The following is a 19495-nucleotide window of genomic DNA, read 5'->3' as shown; positions in this document are numbered from 1 at the left end:
TGCGCATTGCGAAGCTCTTTGGTTTTCAGGAAGATGGAAACACAGACACACACACGAACGAGCATAGACCGCTTTATTTTAGGAGAGGAAGAGGGGCAACAGCTGTGTGAAGTTGCTTCTGCTGTCTGAAAAACTGACACGGGGAAAATTCCAGAAAGGATAAAAAAAAAAAAAAAAAAAAAATGAGGTAAGCGCTGAAAAAAACAAAAGAAAATCAAAATGCTTGCTTGAAAAAAAAGTGTGTGTGTATATATATATATATATATATATATATATATATATATCTGCAACAAAAACAGATCTATATAAAAAAATATCTGCCACAAAAACAGAGCAAAATGGTTCTGTAAAATAAGAAATGTAGAAATAATTCTGTGCTCAGCCGCCGCGTCGCTGTTTGCATTAATACTGTGTTTTAGCTATACGCACAGTCCACAGGCTGCGTAGCGTGGGGGTGTCTAATATTATTGTTTTACAGCCGCACATCGCTGTAGTAAAACGATGCAATCTGTACAGTCTCTCACACACACAGCTTCTCCTGCGGGCTCTGCGTTCATAACGACCGCTGGAGACAGACAGCGACCGTTTTACTGGGGAGCGAGAACGGCTGTATAGGTAGTAGTTTGGAAAAATTAAACGGTTTGCCTTTTTTAGACCCGTTTTTGGAATCTGCATGAGCCAGCGATTCCGACTGGCACTAAAAAAATGTCTTTGGCTGCGCCAGGTTGCATAGGAAAGCACAGAGAGGTCTGGTAAAGCATAGGGAAGCATTGTAAAGCACAGAGAGGTCTGGCAAAGCATAGGGAAGCATTGTAAAGCACAGAGAGGTATGGTAAAGCATAGGGAAGCATTGTAAAGCACAGAGAGGTCTGGTAAAGCATAGGGAAGCATTGTAAAGCACAGAGAGGTCCGGTAAAGCACAGGGAAGCATTGTAAAGCACAGAGAGGTCTGGTAAAGCATAGGGAAGCATTGTAAAGCACAGAGAGGTCTGGTAAAGCATAGGGAAGCATTGTAAAGCACAGAGAGGTGTGGTAAAGCATAGGGAAGCATTGTAAAGCACAGAGAGGTCTGGTAAAGCATAGGGAAGCATTGTAAAGCACAGAGAGGTCTGGTAAAGCATAGGGAAGCATTGTAAAGCACAGAGAGGTCTGGTAAAGCATAGGGTAGCATTGTAAAGCACAGAGGGGTCTGGTAAAGCATAGGGAAGCATTGTAAAGCACAGAGAGGTGTGGTAAAGCATAGGGAAGCATTGTAAAGCACAGAGAGGTCTGGTAAAGCATAGGGAAGCATTGTAAAGCACAGAGAGGTCTGGTAAAGCATAGGGAAGCATTGTAAAGCACAGAGAGGCCTGGTAAAGCATAGGGAAGCATTGTAAAGCATATTAATGGACATAAGAAACTAAACTGTGGTAAAATAGTATAATCTCGGGAAAAAGGCAAATTACATGCAAAGATACTTTTATTAATTTTTTATATTTTTTTAAGCAGTTTAGGTTCGGTGGAATAAAACATTAAACCTGCAATGTAAACACCTCCAGCATATATTCAGCATTATATATAATGAATCCCTTGGCCAATGCGAAATGTCTCTCCAATGTTTCCGGAACAGTAAATTCAACTCGAAACCTGGGCCTTCGCTGCGCGCGCGAGGTTAACACCACCACTCTATTCTCTTTCTTTAAAATGATAATATTTCTGTATTGTAGTTCCTTAATGTTAACTATAAACTAGCCCTGTTAGGTGAAAGTCTTACCCCCGAGGATTCAGTGATAAAACTACGCACCAGAACTTAAAGATCATATTTTTTTAACTTGACCGCTTTCACACAAAAACACGCTTTGATATATATAAAATAAAATTTAAAAAAAAAAAAAAACACTTTCAAAGCGTGTTTGTGTGTGAAAGCGGTCAAGTTATTATTATTATTTTTCAATAAATTTAATAGTCGCCAATTGATTTTACCCCTTTTTCTCCCCATTTGAATTTGCCAATTGTATTATTTTTAGGCTCAGCTCACCGCTCCCACCCCCGCGCTGACTCAGGAGCGGTGAAGATGAACACACGCTGTCCTCCGAAGCGTGTGCCGTCAGCCGCCCGCTTCTTTACACGCTGCAGACTCACCGTGCAGCCGCCTCAGAGCTACAGCGTCAGAGGACAACGCAGCTCTGGGCAGCTTACAGGCAAGCCCGCAGGAACCCGGCCAGACCACAGGGGGGCGCTGGTGCGCGGTGAGCCGAGGACACCCTGGCCGACCTAAACCCTCCCCCTCCGGGCAGCCCCTGGGAGCTGCCGTCCACGGTCGGCAGTGGAATAGCCTGGACTCGAACCGGCGACCTCCAGGCTACAGGGCGCATCCTGCACTCATCCTGCACGCTGTTTGCATTATGCAATTATCCAAATTGAAATGCAACGGACGATGGACTTTTCGGGACCGTGCAGCTTCATGCATTTAACCGTATCGTGCAATCATAAAAAAAAAAGACGCACTAAAAAAAGATTGGGACCAGCGTGCGGTCAAGCGATTTTATGTAATTGTCCAGTACGCGAACAAGTGAAGTCGACTGTGTAATATTCTTTAGAACACAGTAGTACAATTTTAAGACGAATGTAAATGTTCTGTTTGAGCAGGCAGGGAGTCTTGTGACACAGGTTTGCCGTTTGGAGAGATCAAAAGACAGACAGGACTGTTAGATTCTGTTCAGTTTTACAAAACGCGTGCAAACCGGATTAGGAGCTCAATAAAATACCCTCCAGTGGGGGGCGCTGTTACTTCTATTTAAGACGCATGAAATAATTTTGTGGGTGAGACTAGCTGTGTAGCGGGGCCAAGGCTGCTGGGGGTCGAACCGGTGACCCCGCGCGTCGCAAACGAGCGCCCTAACCGCTGTGCAAAAGAGCCAGGCTCATCTGCATTCGTGGTTCTAGAGCTCTTAACCTCCTCTCACTGGCAGGGGCGTAAATCCAAGCTAATTTAAATAATCCAGAAAATTGTTCGATGTGACGTTTTGCCCTAATCGGACCAGTAGGGGTCGCTGGTAAGGCTTGGTGGCCCAGCGGTTAAAGAAAGGGGCTTGCTACCAGGAGGTTCAAATCCCGGGCTCAGCCACTGACTCCCTGTGTAAGACCCCGAGCAAGTCACTTCACCTCCTTGTGCTCCGTCCTTCGGATGAGACGTCAAACAAACGAGCTCCTATTGGAAGTGACTCTGTAGCAGCAGTTAATGATGCAGAGTTCACCCCCCTAGTCTCTGCAAGTCGCTTTGGATGAAAAGGGTCTGCTGAATGACTCCTTAATTAACACCCCAGCCGATTTCCCTCCCGTCGCAAGCAGGGGGCGCAGCGGCCAGCTCCCTGCTCCCTGTAGGCCCCCCAGCCAAGATCGGCAAATTGGCGAGAGCAGGATTCGAACCAGCGAGCTCCCGATTGCATTACTCAGCCTAGCAATTATTCCAATATAGACGCTATTTTTAATTACTCTGCATGAAATGCGATCCGGCTTGTGCAAAAAAACAACAACGGTCACCGCTCACAAATGGAATAACCACACCAAGCAACGTGAATACGATTCAAAATGAATTAAAACTTAATAAAAAATATATATATATCCGTCGCAGCCCTCGTTTTTAAATAAAATTAAATTTAAAAAAAAAATCTCTCTAATGCTTCTATTGTGACTGAAATGCAGCCACAGTAGGGCAGCGGTGTGGAGTAGTGGTCAGGGCTCTGGACTCTTGACCGGAGGGTCGTGGGTTCAATCCCAGGTGGGAGACCCGATCCCTTTTTACTGGACGAAACTCAACAAGATTAATCTCAAGCTTTCAAGGCTTCAAAGGTCTCTTCTTCAGGCAGAAACTTAGCCAAGGGAACACGAAGCCACTTTTTCTGCAACAGCAGTGGCTTGAAACCTGGTTCCTGGGAGACCTAGTTTGAGGTTTGCTGTATCAAACCCCACCCCAGCCTCCCTGCCCGGTGTGCCGCGCAGCATCCTGAACCCCCACTTCCAAGAATCGAGGCGTCTGTGTTTGTGAAACTAGCCGTACGGCTGATTATTATTGTAGATCACGGCTCAAAATCGTGAATGCGGTCGTTGGGGGGGGGGGGGGGGGGGGACAACTGTAGCGCATATCTCTTCGGAGGGGGGGGGGATAAATAAATTGCCCAACATTTTCAAATATGAAAACCCTTGCCACCCAAGTCCGATATTCCCCTGGTAGGTTATGATTATTGTTATTGTTATTATTATTATTATTATTTATTTCGTAGATGCGCAGCCGCGGGGTTCGCAGGGTGAAGTAAACCCGTTTTTCACTGTAGCGTCACGTTGGCCTTGGCGCTCTCCCGTGGGGGTTTAGGGAGGTAAAACCGGCAGGATCCTTGCTGGCCAGGGGCCCGGTGAGCTCGGAGCGGACGCCCACAGAATCGGGAGAAAAATCATAGCCTCACCCACTTCTCTAGTTCACACTAGCACACCTGTGCCGTGTGGGCTCCACGCCCTCACGGTACGGGTGTGTTCACACTAGCAAATAACCGAGCCGAGCTATAACCGAGTCGTGAAACTCCGGCCCTGCAAAATATCTGAATCTGGCTCGTGGGTGGGGTTACTGCATTTCGTCATCACACTCAAGCGTTATTACAAGAAAAAGTGGCAACCCCCAGGACCTCAACCGCTAAACGTTTTCTTAACTCCTTACCTTTCACTCCGCGGGACACAGAACAACACACATCCGACTGAAATACTAAATAAAATAACTCCCTCTCTATAACACGCATATAGTGACTGTATTTATTGCACTTGTATAGGGAACCGGGAGACACGCTGTAGGAGCGTTATATCAGAGGCGCGTTATTATGTATGTCTTTAATATGATGGTATGTATTACAAGCCCCGCGCATTTTCAGTACTTCTCCGCAATCAAAAAAATTTAAAAATCCATGGTAAAAAATATATTTTATTAAATGAATGATTAGTTCTATTTTCGCAGTCTGTTCAATGTAATCGACTCAGCACGTTCATTATGCGTGACGTCACGTAGCTCGGCTCGCCTTTCTCTAGTGTAAACGCAACTCAAGCTACGCGAGCCGTACTAGGCTGGCTCGGCTCGGCTCGGCTCGGCTCGGGTGTGCAGGTGTAAACGTAGCTTTTGTATCTCAAAATTCACATACCTGTTTGGCGTGCTGCAGAGACCCGCTTAGCATAGTACTGGTTTATTAATCGTATAGTTATAATATTAAATATTCCAAAATAAAGATTTTAATCAGTTTCGTGTTTGAGTTTTGCATAACTCCATTCAATACGTCTTCAATTTCACTTGTTTATTTTTTTCGACGTGTTTGGTTTAGTGTGTGGGTGTTCTTTATTGTACCTTGTAATTAATAATATAATTCCGATTTCAACGACCCAATAATATAACTGAAATGCCAGCTTTAATAATACGGGCAGCGTTTTATTTTTTACAGTGTTACGTTTTAATTAGTAATAAATTCAGGATTATACAACGAAATAATATTACTGCAATGCTAACTTGTATTAATAATAATCATAATAATAATAATAATAATAAGGTTTTAAACACAATCGCTGTAACAATTATTACATTTTTTTATTTTTAAATTAATTGTTTTATTTTTAATCGGTACGATCGGAATTAATAGGGGAGAGAAATTAAACGCGGTGCGCAAAAACGTGATATTCGGTTATTTTGCTATGAAGTTTGAGAGATCGCAGTTTGTAAACGGGGTACAAAAAACGCGTAAACGTGGTTTCGGGGGAGGGGGCAGTTACGACTTTGTAAAAAAAAAAAAAGAAAACGTGACCGATCTTCAGGGGGGGGTTCCTAGGGGGAGGAGTGCGGAGACAAACGCCGCATTGTTCAGTAAATCAATAGCAGCTGCGATCGTGCCGGAGCGAAGCGCGTCTGCAAACATGTAACCTATTTTATCATCGCTATTATTATTATTATTATTACTAATAATACTCATCCAAAAAAAAAAAACACAGCCAGAGTTGTGCAAGTGGTTTTGCAACGCGTTATTATTTCGGGAAACAAAATAACATGGATATTGTTGCAAAATGTTGCGCGTTTTTGCGAAATGGAAATCGGAGCTGCTAAGCTGTGCTCAGTTTAGTTTTTTGGGGGGGTTTTAAACGCGCAGCTGCGTGTTCAATCGAGCGACTCTCTCGTTTGTATTTATTTTGTGTTTTTCATAAAGGGGGGGGGCAGCGTAGTCCCATCACGTGATGCGGGAACCCTTCGCTGAGTTTGCAGGCAAGCTTCAACGAGAAGGCGGCGGCTTCCGGTTTTTGGACTTCACTGTGTGAGTAGAAAATACGAGAAGGGGATCTTGGAGAAAAAATCAAACAAACGAGCAAAACATAAATAAATAAATAGATGAATGTGTATAATTCTAAACGATTGGATGTACTCGCTGTGCCTTAATTTAATATAGAATAAAATAAACACACGCGTCATAATATGCATAAGCGCAAGCCGAGGGTACACGAAACCAACATTATATTTTACGGATTATTATTATTATTATTATTATTATTATTATTATTATTATTATGATGTTTGGTTGTTGTTAAAATTAACAGCGTTGCACGATGATGGTTTTTTGTCGATTGCGTGTTTATTAAATATCTAACATAAGGCTTAACCGTACTGTACTGAATGCAAAAAAGGATGTCGCTATTATTATTATTATTATTATTATTATTATTATTATTATTATTATTATTATTATGCCGCGGGAGACGAACCCTAATGTTAGATTAGAAACATAAGGACGTTTTTTTTTAAATTTATTTTCTTGATGAGAAAGTTCAGACATGCTAATAATATTATTACACGTCCTTGCTCTACATCGTATCACAGCACAGCTTTGCCGATTGCAACCCTAACGTTTCTGTTTTAGTAATAAAACAGTTTATCTTCTCAACTCGATGTCTAGAGTAGTATTTATTGAGAAGCGTCTCGGCGCGCGTACTCTCCCGTTTGAACAACACAGAGGAGATTTTCATACCTGGAGATCTTATTTATGTATTTATTAGGCAGATGCCTTTATCCAGGGCGACTCACACAGGTGTTACAGGGCAGTTACAATGCAAGCTTCATATCTGAATACAGTGTAGTTTACAGCCAGTGCAAATAATAACACTACTAGAATCCAATATGAACTAGGATGCTCTGTATAATAATAACACTACTAGAATACAATATGAACTAGGATGCTCTGTATAATAATAACACTGCTAGAATACAATATGAACTAGGATGCTCTGTATAATAATAACACTACTAGAATACAATCTGAACTAGGATGCTATGTATAATAATAACACTACTAGAATACAATATGAACTAGGATGCTATGTATAATAATAACACTACTAGAATACAATATGAACTAGGATGCTCTGTATAATAATAACACTACTAGAATACAATATGAACTAGGATGCTCTGTATAATAATAACACTACTAGAATACAATATGAACTAGGATGCTCTGTATAATAATAACACTACTAGAATACAATATGAACTAGGATGCTCTGTATAATAATAACACTGCTAGAATACAATATGAACTAGGATGCTCTGTATAATAATAACACTACTAGAATACAATCTGAACTAGGATGCTATGTATAATAATAACACTACTAGAATACAATATGAACTAGGATGCTATGTATAATAATAACACTACTAGAATACAATATGAACTAGGATGCTCTGTATAATAATAACACTACTAGAATACAATATGAACTAGGATGCTCTGTATAATAATAACACTACTAGAATACAATATGAACTAGGATGCTCTGTATAATAATAACACTACTAGAATACAATATGAACTAGGATGCTGTGTATAATAATAACACTGCTAGAATACAATATGAACTAGGATGCTCTGTATAATAATAACACTACTAGAATACAATATGAACTAGGATGCTGTGTATAATAATAACACTGCTAGAATACAATATGAACTAGGATGCTATGTATAATAATAACACTACTAGAATACAATATGAACTAGGATGCTATGTATAATAATAACACTACTAGAATACAATATGAACTAGGATGCTATGTATAATAATAACACTGCTAGAATACAATATGAACTAGGATGCTCTGTATAATAATAACACTGCTAGAATACAATATGAACTAGGATGCTCTGTATAATAATAACACTGCTAGAATACAATATGAACTAGGATGCTATGTATAATAATAACACTGCTAGAATACAATATGAACTAGGATGCTATGTATAATAATAACACTACTAGAATACAATATGAACTAGGATGCTATGTATAATAATAACACTACTAGAATACAATATGAACTAGGATGCTCTGTATAATAATAACACTACTAGAATCCAATATGAACTAGGATGCTCTGTATAATAATAACACTACTAGAATACAATATGAACTAGGATGCTCTGTATAATAATAACACTACTAGAATACAATATGAACTAGGATGCTGTGTATAATAATAACACTACTAGAATACAATATGAACTAGGATGCTGTGTATAATAATAACACTACTAGAATACAATATGAACTAGGATGCTCTGTATAATAATAACACTACTAGAATACAATATGAACTGGGATGCATCCAGTTAGGATCACAACAACGTATATTTACAATGCATTATATACATTATCTTAGGATCCAGTAACGTGGTGCTGAGGTCAGGCAAGTCCAGTGAACAGCAGGAGGTATTTAAATTCGCATCTTCTGTTGTTACTGTCTGTCGGGTGAGACTTCACGATGTACCAATCTTCCTACAGTACAGGCAAAAGTGGCTTCTCGCGTATCTCCTAAATGAAGTCCTGGTTCTGACCGTGCAATACGTTTTAATGAACACAATATTTTGTATTTTTTAATAGTGACCTTTTTTTTCTGGCAGCAACATTGAGAAAGAAAAAATAGGTTTCACTTCAGTCAATCAGATTATTATTATTATTATTATTGAATTATTGTGAGTGTATTTGTGTGTGAGTGTATGTATATTATTATTATTATTATTATTTATTTCTTAGTAGACACCCTTTTCCAGGGCGACTTACAATTGTTTCAAGAGATCACATTATTTTTACATACAATTCCCCATTTATACAGTTGGGTTTTTTACTGGAGCAATCTAGGTAAAGTACCTTGCTCAAGGGGACAGCAGCAGTGAGAATTTTGGGGTTGAGACATAATTATATGTATATATGAACATAATTTAGATATTTTAACGTCATGTAATCAAAGAAACTACAAAATGATATCGCAAAAAAAAAAGTATTTTTATTCATAATTAATTTTTTCTTTCTTTTTTTTTTTAACAGGTTGAAAATTTGCCCAACAACCAAATTCATAACGACCGTCTGACTGGGAGGGAACAGAACAGAATTTGTTTCTTTTTTAAATTATTATTATTATTATTCACACAGAACACGGAAATACTTTAATTAAAACAAAACAAAAAAAAAACAGATTCTGTCTGACAAGGAACCCAGAACCTAGAATTCGAATGACAGAACCTTAGAATTCAGAATTCGGAACCCGGAACCCAAAATCCAGAATTTGGCGGTCAGAACCTAGAAATTGGAATACGAAACCCATTTGAAATACAGAATCCGGAATTTGGAGCACAGAGCCTAGCAATCCGAAGAGAATAATCGACTCTCTTCTGAAGCGTGCATGATTTTACGAAAAGGTCTCCGCGGACTTTGGCTGCTGAAATGAGCGAACACCAGCCGGAACACCCCTCGGAGAATGGGCTGGTCCAGGGAGGGGAGGAGGCTGGGCCAATCGTATCAGCAGCAGAGCAGCCTGGGCCAATAGGAGCGGAGGAGACCGAACCAACAGGCGAGCTGGCGGGGAGCGAGGAGTGGGAGATCGAGCTGGTCCGAGCTGATGGGAAGGAGCACGAGGATCCGCAGCACGCGGATCTAATGACTGGAAGCCGTGAGGTGAACGGCACAGCAGATGGCCTGCCGGGAGAGAACGAGAGCAACGGCGGGGAGAGCGAGAGGGGGAGCAGCGTGGCGTGGAGCGATGTCAACTTCCCGGGAGAGAGCAAGAGAGAGCGTCGGAACAAGTGAGGAACCCGCGCAGTTTTCTCGCGCAAATTGCTTTTCCAGTTTCGCACGGCTTTTTCAGACGGCTTTCTCGCGCAAATTCCTTGGGGGGGGGTTTTTGACGCAGGTTTCTTACAGGTTGTTTGTGACCGTCTCTCCTCTCTTCTCTCTCCAGCTCGTTCGGAGGCACCCGTCGGAAGAAGGCACTGGTGGAGGACGACTGGGAGGACTGGCCCATACTGGGATCCGGGTGGAAACGGAAAGAGGTGTTCAGGAGGTCTGGAGCGTCCGTGGGGAAGACGGACACCTATTACCTGAGGTAGGAGGCGGGGCTAGCCGCGTGGGCAGTCAAAGGGGAAGGGGTGTGGCTAGTCGTGTGTGTCCAATCAAGAGGAGGGGCGGGGCTTGGAGCAGGAGCACCATTGAATACACCAATAACAGTTATTTTTCTCGGGGTGTGTGTGTATATATATGTATATTTTATTATTGTTTTTATAATATGATGAATAAGGGTTATACTGTAATTGTTTTGATGATGATGATGATGATGATGATGCGTTTGGACTCTAGTGCCTTCATCAGTGTTATTGAAACTAGAAGAGACCGAGTCAAGCAGACCAGCGTTTGGGCTCCAGTGCCTTCATCAGTGTTATTGAAACTAGAAGAGACCGAGTCAAGCAGACCAGCGTTTGGGCTCCAGTGCCTTCATCAGTGTTATTGAAACTAGAAGAGACCGAGTCAAGCAGACCAGCGTTTGGGCTCCAGTGCCTTCATCAGTGTGATTGAAACTAGAAGAGACCGAGTCAAGCAGACCAGCGTTTGGGCTCCAGTGCCTTCATCAGCGTTATTGAAACTAGAAGAGACCGAGTCAAGCAGACCAGCGTTTGGGCTCTAGTGCCTTCATCAGTGTTATTGAAACTAGAAGAGACTGAGTCAAGCAGACCAGCGTTTGGGCTCCAGTGCCTTCATCAGTGTTATTGAAACTAGAAGAGACCGAGTCAAGCAGACCAGCGTTTGGGCTCCAGCGCCTTCATCAGTGTTATTGAAACTAGAAGGGACCGAGTCAAGCAGACCAGCGTTTGGGCTCCAGTGCCTTCATCAGTGTGATTGAAACTAGAAGAGACCGAGTCAAGCAGACCAGCGTTTGGGCTCCAGTGCCTTCATCAGTGTTATTGAAACTAGAAGAGACCGAGTCAAGCAGACCAGCGTTTGGGCTCCAGTGCCTTCATCAGTGTTATTGAAACTAGAAGAGACCGAGTCAAGCAGACCAGCGTTTGGGCTCCAGTGCCTTCATCAGTGTGATTGAAACTAGAAGAGACCGAGTCAAGCAGACCAGCGTTTGGGCTCCAGTGCCTTCATCAGTGTGATTGAAACTAGAAGAGACTGAGTCAAGCAGACCAGCGTTTGGGCTCCAGTGCCTTCATCAGTGTTATTGAAACTAGAAGAGACCGAGTCAAGCAGACCAGCGTTTGGGCTCCAGTGCCTTCATCAGTGTTATTGAAACTAGAAGAGACTGAGTCAAGCAGACCAGCGTTTGGGCTCCAGTGCCTTCATCAGTGTTATTGAAACTAGAAGAGACCGAGTCAAGCAGACCAGCGTTTGGGCTCCAGTGCCTTCATCAGTGTGATTATTGAAACTAGAAGAGACCGAGTCAAGCAGACCAGCGTTTGGGCTCCAGCGCCTTCATCAGTGTGATTGAAACTAGAAGAGACCGAGTCAAACAGACCAGCGTTTGGGCTCCAGTGCCTTCATCAGTAGGCGGGTGTTTGTGGCTGTTTTGTTTGATCGATGCTCCCTTCTCTTGCTCTCCCTCTGCAGTCCGGACGGCACTCGGATGCGCAGCAGGATTGAGATGGTGAAGCACATCGGGGGTCAGCTGGACCTCACCCAGTTCGACTACAAATCTGGGTGCTTCGTGGTGCCCGGGGGAACCCAGAAAAGGGTAAGACAATTTGGGATCCAGTTACCCAGAGCACCCCCATATTTAAGGCTGTGTTTTTGTTTTTTTTTGTTCACGGATTTCACGATTTCCGTGAAATGTACCTGTACTTGGACACGTGATACCTGGAGGTTCCTCAGCCACTGACTCCCTGTGCGTGTGCGTGTGTGTCTGTGACCCTGAGCAAGTCCCTGAACCTCCTTGTGCTCCGTCCTTCAGATGAGACGTAAAACAAACAAGCTCCTATTGGAAGTGACTCTGCAGCAGCAGCAGCAGCAGTTGTTGATGATGCAGAGTTCACCTTCCTAGTCTCTGCAAGTCGCTTTGGATAAAAGCGTCTGCTAAATGACAGATTATTGTCAGTTCCCTGTGAAAATTTCCAGTGTAAATATATTTTATTTTTTAAATACAACGAGCGTTTTTTTTTTTTTTGACGTCCCACCTCTCACCTGAGTTACTTAGAATGATGTGGGTCGTTGTTTGTGTAACTCATTAGCAGAACTGTAATTTAGAATTGCAATGACTGCGGCACGATTCTAATTGCAATTGAACACAATGGAATTGGAATTGCAAGGCGGTTTTTAATTGTAACGAAGTTCCGGTCTTCGTTTCTCTTCTAGAAGAAGCGGGCAGGAAGAGGGAGGAAGAAGAAGAAGAAGGAGGAGGAGGAGGAGGAGGAACAGCTCTTGATGGAAACGGACGATCTAGCCTCCACCCCGGACTCCGTGCGGACCCCCGACCGCGTCTTCACCCCCGACAGGATCGGCACTCCGGTCAAGACCCCCCAAACCAAATACACGCCCCCCAAACTCTCGCCTCAACGCTTCTCTCTCCCAAAGGCCTCTCCCATCAAATTTTCCACCCCGCCGAATATCTCCCCCCGCCCCTCTTCCTCCACCTCCTCCGCCACCTCCTTGCACCCCGATCCTTCCTCCTGGTCCCGAGCTGTGACGAATGAGCCGCACATCCTGCCTTTCGTTCCCACGGAGCCCGTCGTCTTGTAAGTGTGGGGCTGATTCCCCCTTTTAAAAGTGTCCCACAACACAGCACAGTGGAAACATTGTATGGTAAAGCATAGGGAAGCATTGTAAAGCACAGAGAGGTCTGGTAAAGCATAGGGAAGCATTGTAAAGCACAGAGAGGTCTGGTAAAGCATAGGGAAGCATTGTAAACCACAGAGAGGTGTGGTAAAGCATAGGGAACCATTGTAAAGCACAGAGAGGTCTGGTAAAGCATAGGGAAGCATTGTAAAGCACAGAGAGGTGTGGTAAAGCATAGGGAAGCATTGTAAAGCACAGAGAGGTCTGGTAAAGCATAGGGAAGCATTGTAAAGCACAGAGAGGTCTGGTAAAGCATAGGGAAGCATTGTAAAGCGCAGAGAGGTCTGGTAAAGCATAGGGAAGTATTGTAAAGCACAGAGAGGTCTGGTAAAGCATAGGGAAGCATTGTAAAGCACAGAGAGGTCTGGTAAAGCATAGGGAAGCATTGTAAAGCACAGAGAGGTCTGGTAAAGCATAGGGAAGCATTGTAAAGCACAGAGAGGTCTGGTAAAGCATAGGGAAGCATTGTAAAGCACAGAGAGGTGTGGTAAAGCATAGGGAAGCATTGTAAAGCACAGAGAGGTGTGGTAAAGCATAGGGAAGCATTGTAAAGCACAGAGAGGTCTGGTAAAGCATAGGGAAGCATTGTAAAGCACAGAGAGGTCTGGTAAAGCATAGGGAAGCATTGTAAAGCACAGAGAGGTCTGGTAAAGCACAGGGAAGCATTGTAAAGCACAGAGAGGTGTGGTAAAGCATAGGGAAGCATTGTAAAGCACAGAGAGGTCTGGTAAAGCATAGGGAAGCATTGTAAAGCACAGAGAGGTCTGGTAAAGCATAGGGAAGCATTGTAAAGCACAGAGAGGAACTACAAAGATACAGTGGCAATCTGTTTTTTTTTGTTTTTTTAAATGTTGTTTTTTTAAAATTTTACCATGATCTCTCTCAGCTGTGTAACACTCATCGAAGACAGTGTCTTTCTCCTCACAAAAATTCTGAAAACATTTCCTTTATAAAGCAGAGACAGTTTCAGTTTCTTGAAAAAGGTTCTGGAAGATTTCATGGCTTCTCCTCAGAGAAATGCACCAGACTTTTTTTTTATTATTATTTATTTATTTTTTTCTATGACGTTCGAAATCAAATCTGAAATTAAAACCCAAGTTTCTGGACACTCTCACATTACTGCTTGATCTTATTTGTCTTTGTCGTGTGCCCCCCCCCCCCCCCCTCACAGGGGCTGTCAGAATTGCGGGAAGCCTCTTTCCGGAATGGAATTCGGAATAACCGGACAGCTGTGTTCCAACTGCAGCCGTAAGTTCTCTTTCTTTAAAATCTTATTCAAAATAGCAGTGCGATCCATTCCTGGTTTCACTGCGAGCTTAATAATATGCACCTGAGCTTGTTACCTAGACACAAGCTGGTAGTAAAACCTGGGATGGGTGAAACTGCCGTGCAACAGGAGTCTTATTTTCCACCCCTGATGGGTTATTTAAATTACTGTGTCATTTTAAAATGATTTGGTGAATGCTTTACAGAAAACGAGACAAACCAAACATGGATTTAATTTTTTTTTAATTGAATTTATTTCTCATAATCTTCTCCTTTTTCATTCCTGTCTGGCGCAGCTGCTATAAAACCAGAAAGCTCTCGAAATATCATCTTCAGAAAGGTAAGCGCTGCAACTTTATTATTATTATTATTATTATTATTATTATTATTATGAATTGGTCATTCAGCAGATGCTTTTATCCAAAGTGACTTACAGAGACTAGGAGGTGAACTCTGCATCATCAACAACTGCTGCTGCAGAGTCACTTCCAATAGGAGCTCGTTTGTTTTGCGTCTCATCCGAAGGACGGAGCACAAGGAGGTGCAGTGACTTGCTCAGGCTCACACACACACACACACACACACACACACACACACAGGGAGTCAGTGGCTGCTGCAGAGTCACTTCCAATAGGACCTCGTTTGTTTGACGTCTCCGAAGGACGGAGCACAAGGAGGTTCAGTGACTTGCTCAGGGTCACACACACACACACACACACACACACACGCACGCACACACAGGGAGTCAGTGGCTGAGCCGGGATTTGAACCGGGAATCTCCTGGTATCAAGCCTCTTTCATTAACCACTGGACCACCAAACCTCAAACCACCTGTTGTAGGTTTGGTTTAGTAACGTCACCTCAGCAGTGTCTTCTGGGTCGTCTTACTGGCTGAAGGCATGTCAGTCAATTGGGGAAGCAGCAGCTGATTGGTTAATGATAGGATAGAAGCCGTTGAAGGGGGCGGGGACAGCGTCACCTCTTTCGTGGGCGAGCGAGGAAGTGCGATGCTATCTGAGAGCGAGGCCGGCAAACGGAGATTTCTTTCAGCTAGTGTGTTTTTTTGTTTTTTTTTACTTTTCCAAACCTGCGTATTCCAGAACTGTGTTTCGACTTTATTGTCGAAAGAGAAAGACTTCTCTGAGGAACGGAGCTCTCTTCCGAGTGAAACGAGTGAAGAAACAGCTGAAACAGAGACGCGGCCAAACGTTTTGCAATAGCATGAACATATATAATTTATTTCTTAGCAGACGCCCTTCTCCAGGGCAACTTACAATTGTTACAAGGTATCACATTATTTTTACATACAATTCCCCATTTATACAGCTGGTTTTTTACTGGAGCAATCTAGGTAAAGTACCTTGCTCAAGGGTACAGCAGCAGTGTCCCCCACCTGGGATTGAACCCACAACCCTCCAGGCAAGAGTCCAGAGCCCTAACCACTACTCCACACTGCTACCCTGATATTTATTTTTTTAATTGCGTCTCAGTCTGAAATTCTAGGTGATTTTCAAAACCTTTGGCCCCAGCTGTAGTGTTCATGATTCACATTTTTTGACCTGTTCCACCTGGAGCGGTGTGGCTGTCCTGCAGGAGTGATCGCACGCCCGTGCTCTACAGGGCAGTGTGCTGGTCTCACCCGGGCTCCTCTCTGCCCTCTCTGCAGTGGCTGCCCTGCGGTCAGTGCGTGGCGTGCCACGTCACAGTGGACTGTGGCATGTGTGCGAGCTGTCGGAATGGGCTCCTGAACCCAGACTCGGCCCGGCCTGTCCGGTGTCGGAGAAGAAAGTGTCTCCGGCCCATCCGAAAGGTACTGCCGACTAGCGGCAGGGCGTGGGGGTGTGGGGGTGTGGGGGTGGTGGGGGGGACCAGCCAGACTCCCATTGACTCCCATTGCACAGCGCTGTGAGACAGACCAGCCTTCCATTGACTCCCATTGCACAGCACTGTGAGACAGACCAGCCAGACTCCCATTGCACAGCACTGTGAGACAGACCAGCCAGACTCCCATTGACTCCCATTGCACAGCGCTGTGAGACAGACCAGCCTTCCATTGACTCCCATTGCACAGCGCTGTGAGACAGACCAGCCTTCCATTGACTCCCATTGCACAGCGCTGTGAGACAGACCAGCCTTCCATTGACTCCCATTGCACAGCGCTGTGAGACAGACCAGCCAGACTCCCATTGACTCCCATTGCACAGCGCTGTGAGACAGACCAGCCAGACTCCCATTGCACAGCGCTGTGAGACAGACCAGCCTTCCATTGACTCCCATTGCACAGCACTGTGAGACAGACCAGCCAGACTCCCATTGCACAGCACTGTGAGACAGACCAGCCTTCCATTGACTCCCATTGCACAGCACTGTGAGACAGACCAGCCAGACTCCCATTGACTCCCTTTGCACAGCACTGTGAGACAGACCAGCCAGACTCCCATTGACTCCCATTGCACAGCGCTGTGAGACAGACCAGCCAGACTCCCATTGACTCCCATTGCACAGCGCTGTGAGACAGACCAGCCTTCCATTGACTCCCATTGCACAGCACTGTGAGACAGACCAGCCAGACTCCCATTGACTCCCATTGCACAGCACTGTGAGACAGACCAGCCAGACTCCCATTGACTCCCATTGCACAGCACTGTGAGACAGACCAGCCAGACTCCCATTGACTCCCATTGCACAGCACTGTGAGACAGACCAGCCAGACTCCCATTGACTCCCATTGCACAGCGCTGTGAGACAGACCAGCCAGACTCCCATTGCACAGCACTGTGAGACAGACCAGCCTTCCATTGACTCCCATTGCACAGCACTGTGAGACAGACCAGGCTAGGGTTTAACTCTGCTGTACCATCTGTAGAGTTTAGATTCTGAGATTCTCTATTGAGGCCACACAGGGTGCATTTTATTATTTATTTATTTATTTATTTATTTATTTATTAGGCAGACCCCTTTATCCCAGGCGACTCACACAGGTGTTACAGGGCAGCGCAGGGTTACAATGCAAGCTTCATATTTAAACACAGTGTAGTTTACAGCAAATAATAATAACACTACTAGAATCCAATATGAACTAGGATGCTCTGTATAATAATAACACTACTAGAATCCAATATGAACTAGGATGCTCTGTATAATAATAACACTACTAGAATACAATATGAACTAGGATGCTATGTATAATAATAACACTACTAGAATACAATATGAACTAGGATGCTCTGTATAATAATAACACTACTAGAATCCAATATGAACTAGGATGCTCTGTATAATAATAACACTACTAGAATACAATATGAACTAGGATGCTCTGTATAATAATAACACTACTAGAATACAATATGAACTAGGATGCTATGTATAATAATAACACTACTAGAATACAATATGAACTAGGATGCTATGTATAATAACAACACCACTAGAATACAATATGATCTAGGATGCAACCAGTTTAGTATTACAGGGAGTTACATCTCACCCTTTCATGCATGGTGACCGATTAAAAAAAAAAAAAAAAAAAAAAAAAAAAGACCTCTCTTCTAGTCGTTTATATGTGGGGACGTGCATGATAGAGTCGTATGAACCGGATGCCATTGTGTTTTCCCATATATGAAGCAATGGGAAAAATGTAAAATGTGTTCAGTTCATTTATTGTGTGTCCCAAGACCCATTTTTTTAAATTATTTTTATTATTATTATTATTTTTTTTCAGCTGTTTGTGTTTCATGCATGATATTACACAAGAACGCGTTACTTCAGAAAGCAGCGATCTTTCAGTTTCCGAGTTGTGTTTTAATAACCCGGTTACTGCAGAGTTAACGTAAAAGCAATTTAATTATTGTAGTATTTTATTATTATTTTTAATTATTTGTAGAAGACACTGAAAGGACAGAAGCGTGGGAAGCAGATTAAATCCACAGTGAGTATTATTATTATTATTATTATTATTGAGTCATTTAGCAGACGCTTTTATCCAAAGAGACTTAGAGACTAGGAGGGTGAACTCTTCATCATCAACAACTGCTGCTGCTGCTGCTGCAGAGTCACTTCCAATAGGACCTCGTTTGTTTTACGTCTCATCCGAAGGACGGAGCACAAGGAGGTGAAGTGACTTGCTCAGGGTCACACACACACACACACACACACACAGGGAGTCAGTGGCTGAGCTGGGATTGAACTGGGAATATCCTGGTAGCAAGCCCCTTGCTCTAATCACCAGATTCACCAAGCATCCTGGTACACCGTTGGTGTGAAAGCTTTGTGAAATATATAATATATATATATTTTAAGAATATAATGTTAAGGGCTACACAGCTGCAGAAGGGCTTTTGTCCAAAACGTCTTGAAGTAAAGGATTTATTTTTCTTATTTTTTAAAAATAGTTTAAACCTTTTCTGTTCATGCATTCGACTGCCAGATTCAACCCCTAGGTTTGTTTTGATCAAGTGTGAAAACAGTGCCATTTTAACCAATTTTCAAAGACCAATAAATATATATGTGTGTGTGCTGTTTTTTTTAATTTGTTCTGATTGATATTACATGGGTTTTTCTTTCTAGAAACTAAAGAAAAAACTGCAGTCAGATTATTTGGGGAGAATGAACAAGATAAGGGTAAGTGCTTAGTTTATTTTTTCTTTATCTGCCACGTTGTTTTGTAATTGCTCGGATTTGAAATCGTTCTCATCCCTTTATCGTACTTCCTGCGTGCTCTCAGAGGAATTTACTTGTATAAGCAAATAGGTTTACTATCAGTTTAACTGCTCTTAGTCAAACACGATCTGAAATGCAATTATTGACTGTGTGCTTTACTTTGCCCTTATTTGAATTTGCATTGTATATCTGCTCCTATCTTTACTGTGATATTCCATAACGTGATATTTTGCAGTTAGTTTGTCTTGTAACAAAAAAAGTTGCCCCGGATAAGGGCGTCTGCTAAGAAATAAATAATATATATATAGATGTGATTGATTGTGTTTTTATAGCAGCTTTCTAATTAGTTTAAACCGTTGCTCTGGCAAGGTAATAACAGATGGCATTTTATCAATTAAAACATACAGGGGTGTAT

At 42.9% G+C, this 19495-nt stretch overlaps 1 protein-coding gene across 7 annotated transcripts in view; it reads left to right on the top strand.

The window, feature by feature from the left end:
* The window catches only part of LOC117401609 (uncharacterized), a 29203-nt gene continuing 9708 nt past the window's right edge, over positions 1-19495 (top strand). Inside the window, exons 1-10 of one of the 7 annotated variants that reach the window (XM_034002366.3) lie at positions 1-187; positions 9379-10133; positions 10289-10432; positions 11932-12055; positions 12673-13052; positions 14324-14400; positions 14715-14758; positions 16085-16228; positions 18305-18349; positions 18988-19041. In XM_034002366.3, the coding sequence (XP_033858257.3) occupies positions 9775-10133; positions 10289-10432; positions 11932-12055; positions 12673-13052; positions 14324-14400; positions 14715-14758; positions 16085-16228; positions 18305-18349; positions 18988-19041 (1371 nt within the window). In that variant the 5' untranslated portion in view covers positions 1-187; positions 9379-9774. The other 6 variants (XM_059017093.1, XM_059017092.1, XM_034002367.3 and 3 more) reach the window with 6 other exon arrangements.

The sequence above is a fragment of the Acipenser ruthenus genome, chromosome 55 (assembly GCF_902713425.1).
Source record: "Acipenser ruthenus chromosome 55, fAciRut3.2 maternal haplotype, whole genome shotgun sequence".
Lineage (NCBI taxonomy): Eukaryota > Metazoa > Chordata > Actinopteri > Acipenseriformes > Acipenseridae > Acipenser > Acipenser ruthenus.
This window is presented reverse-complemented; position numbering and strand designations above follow the sequence as displayed.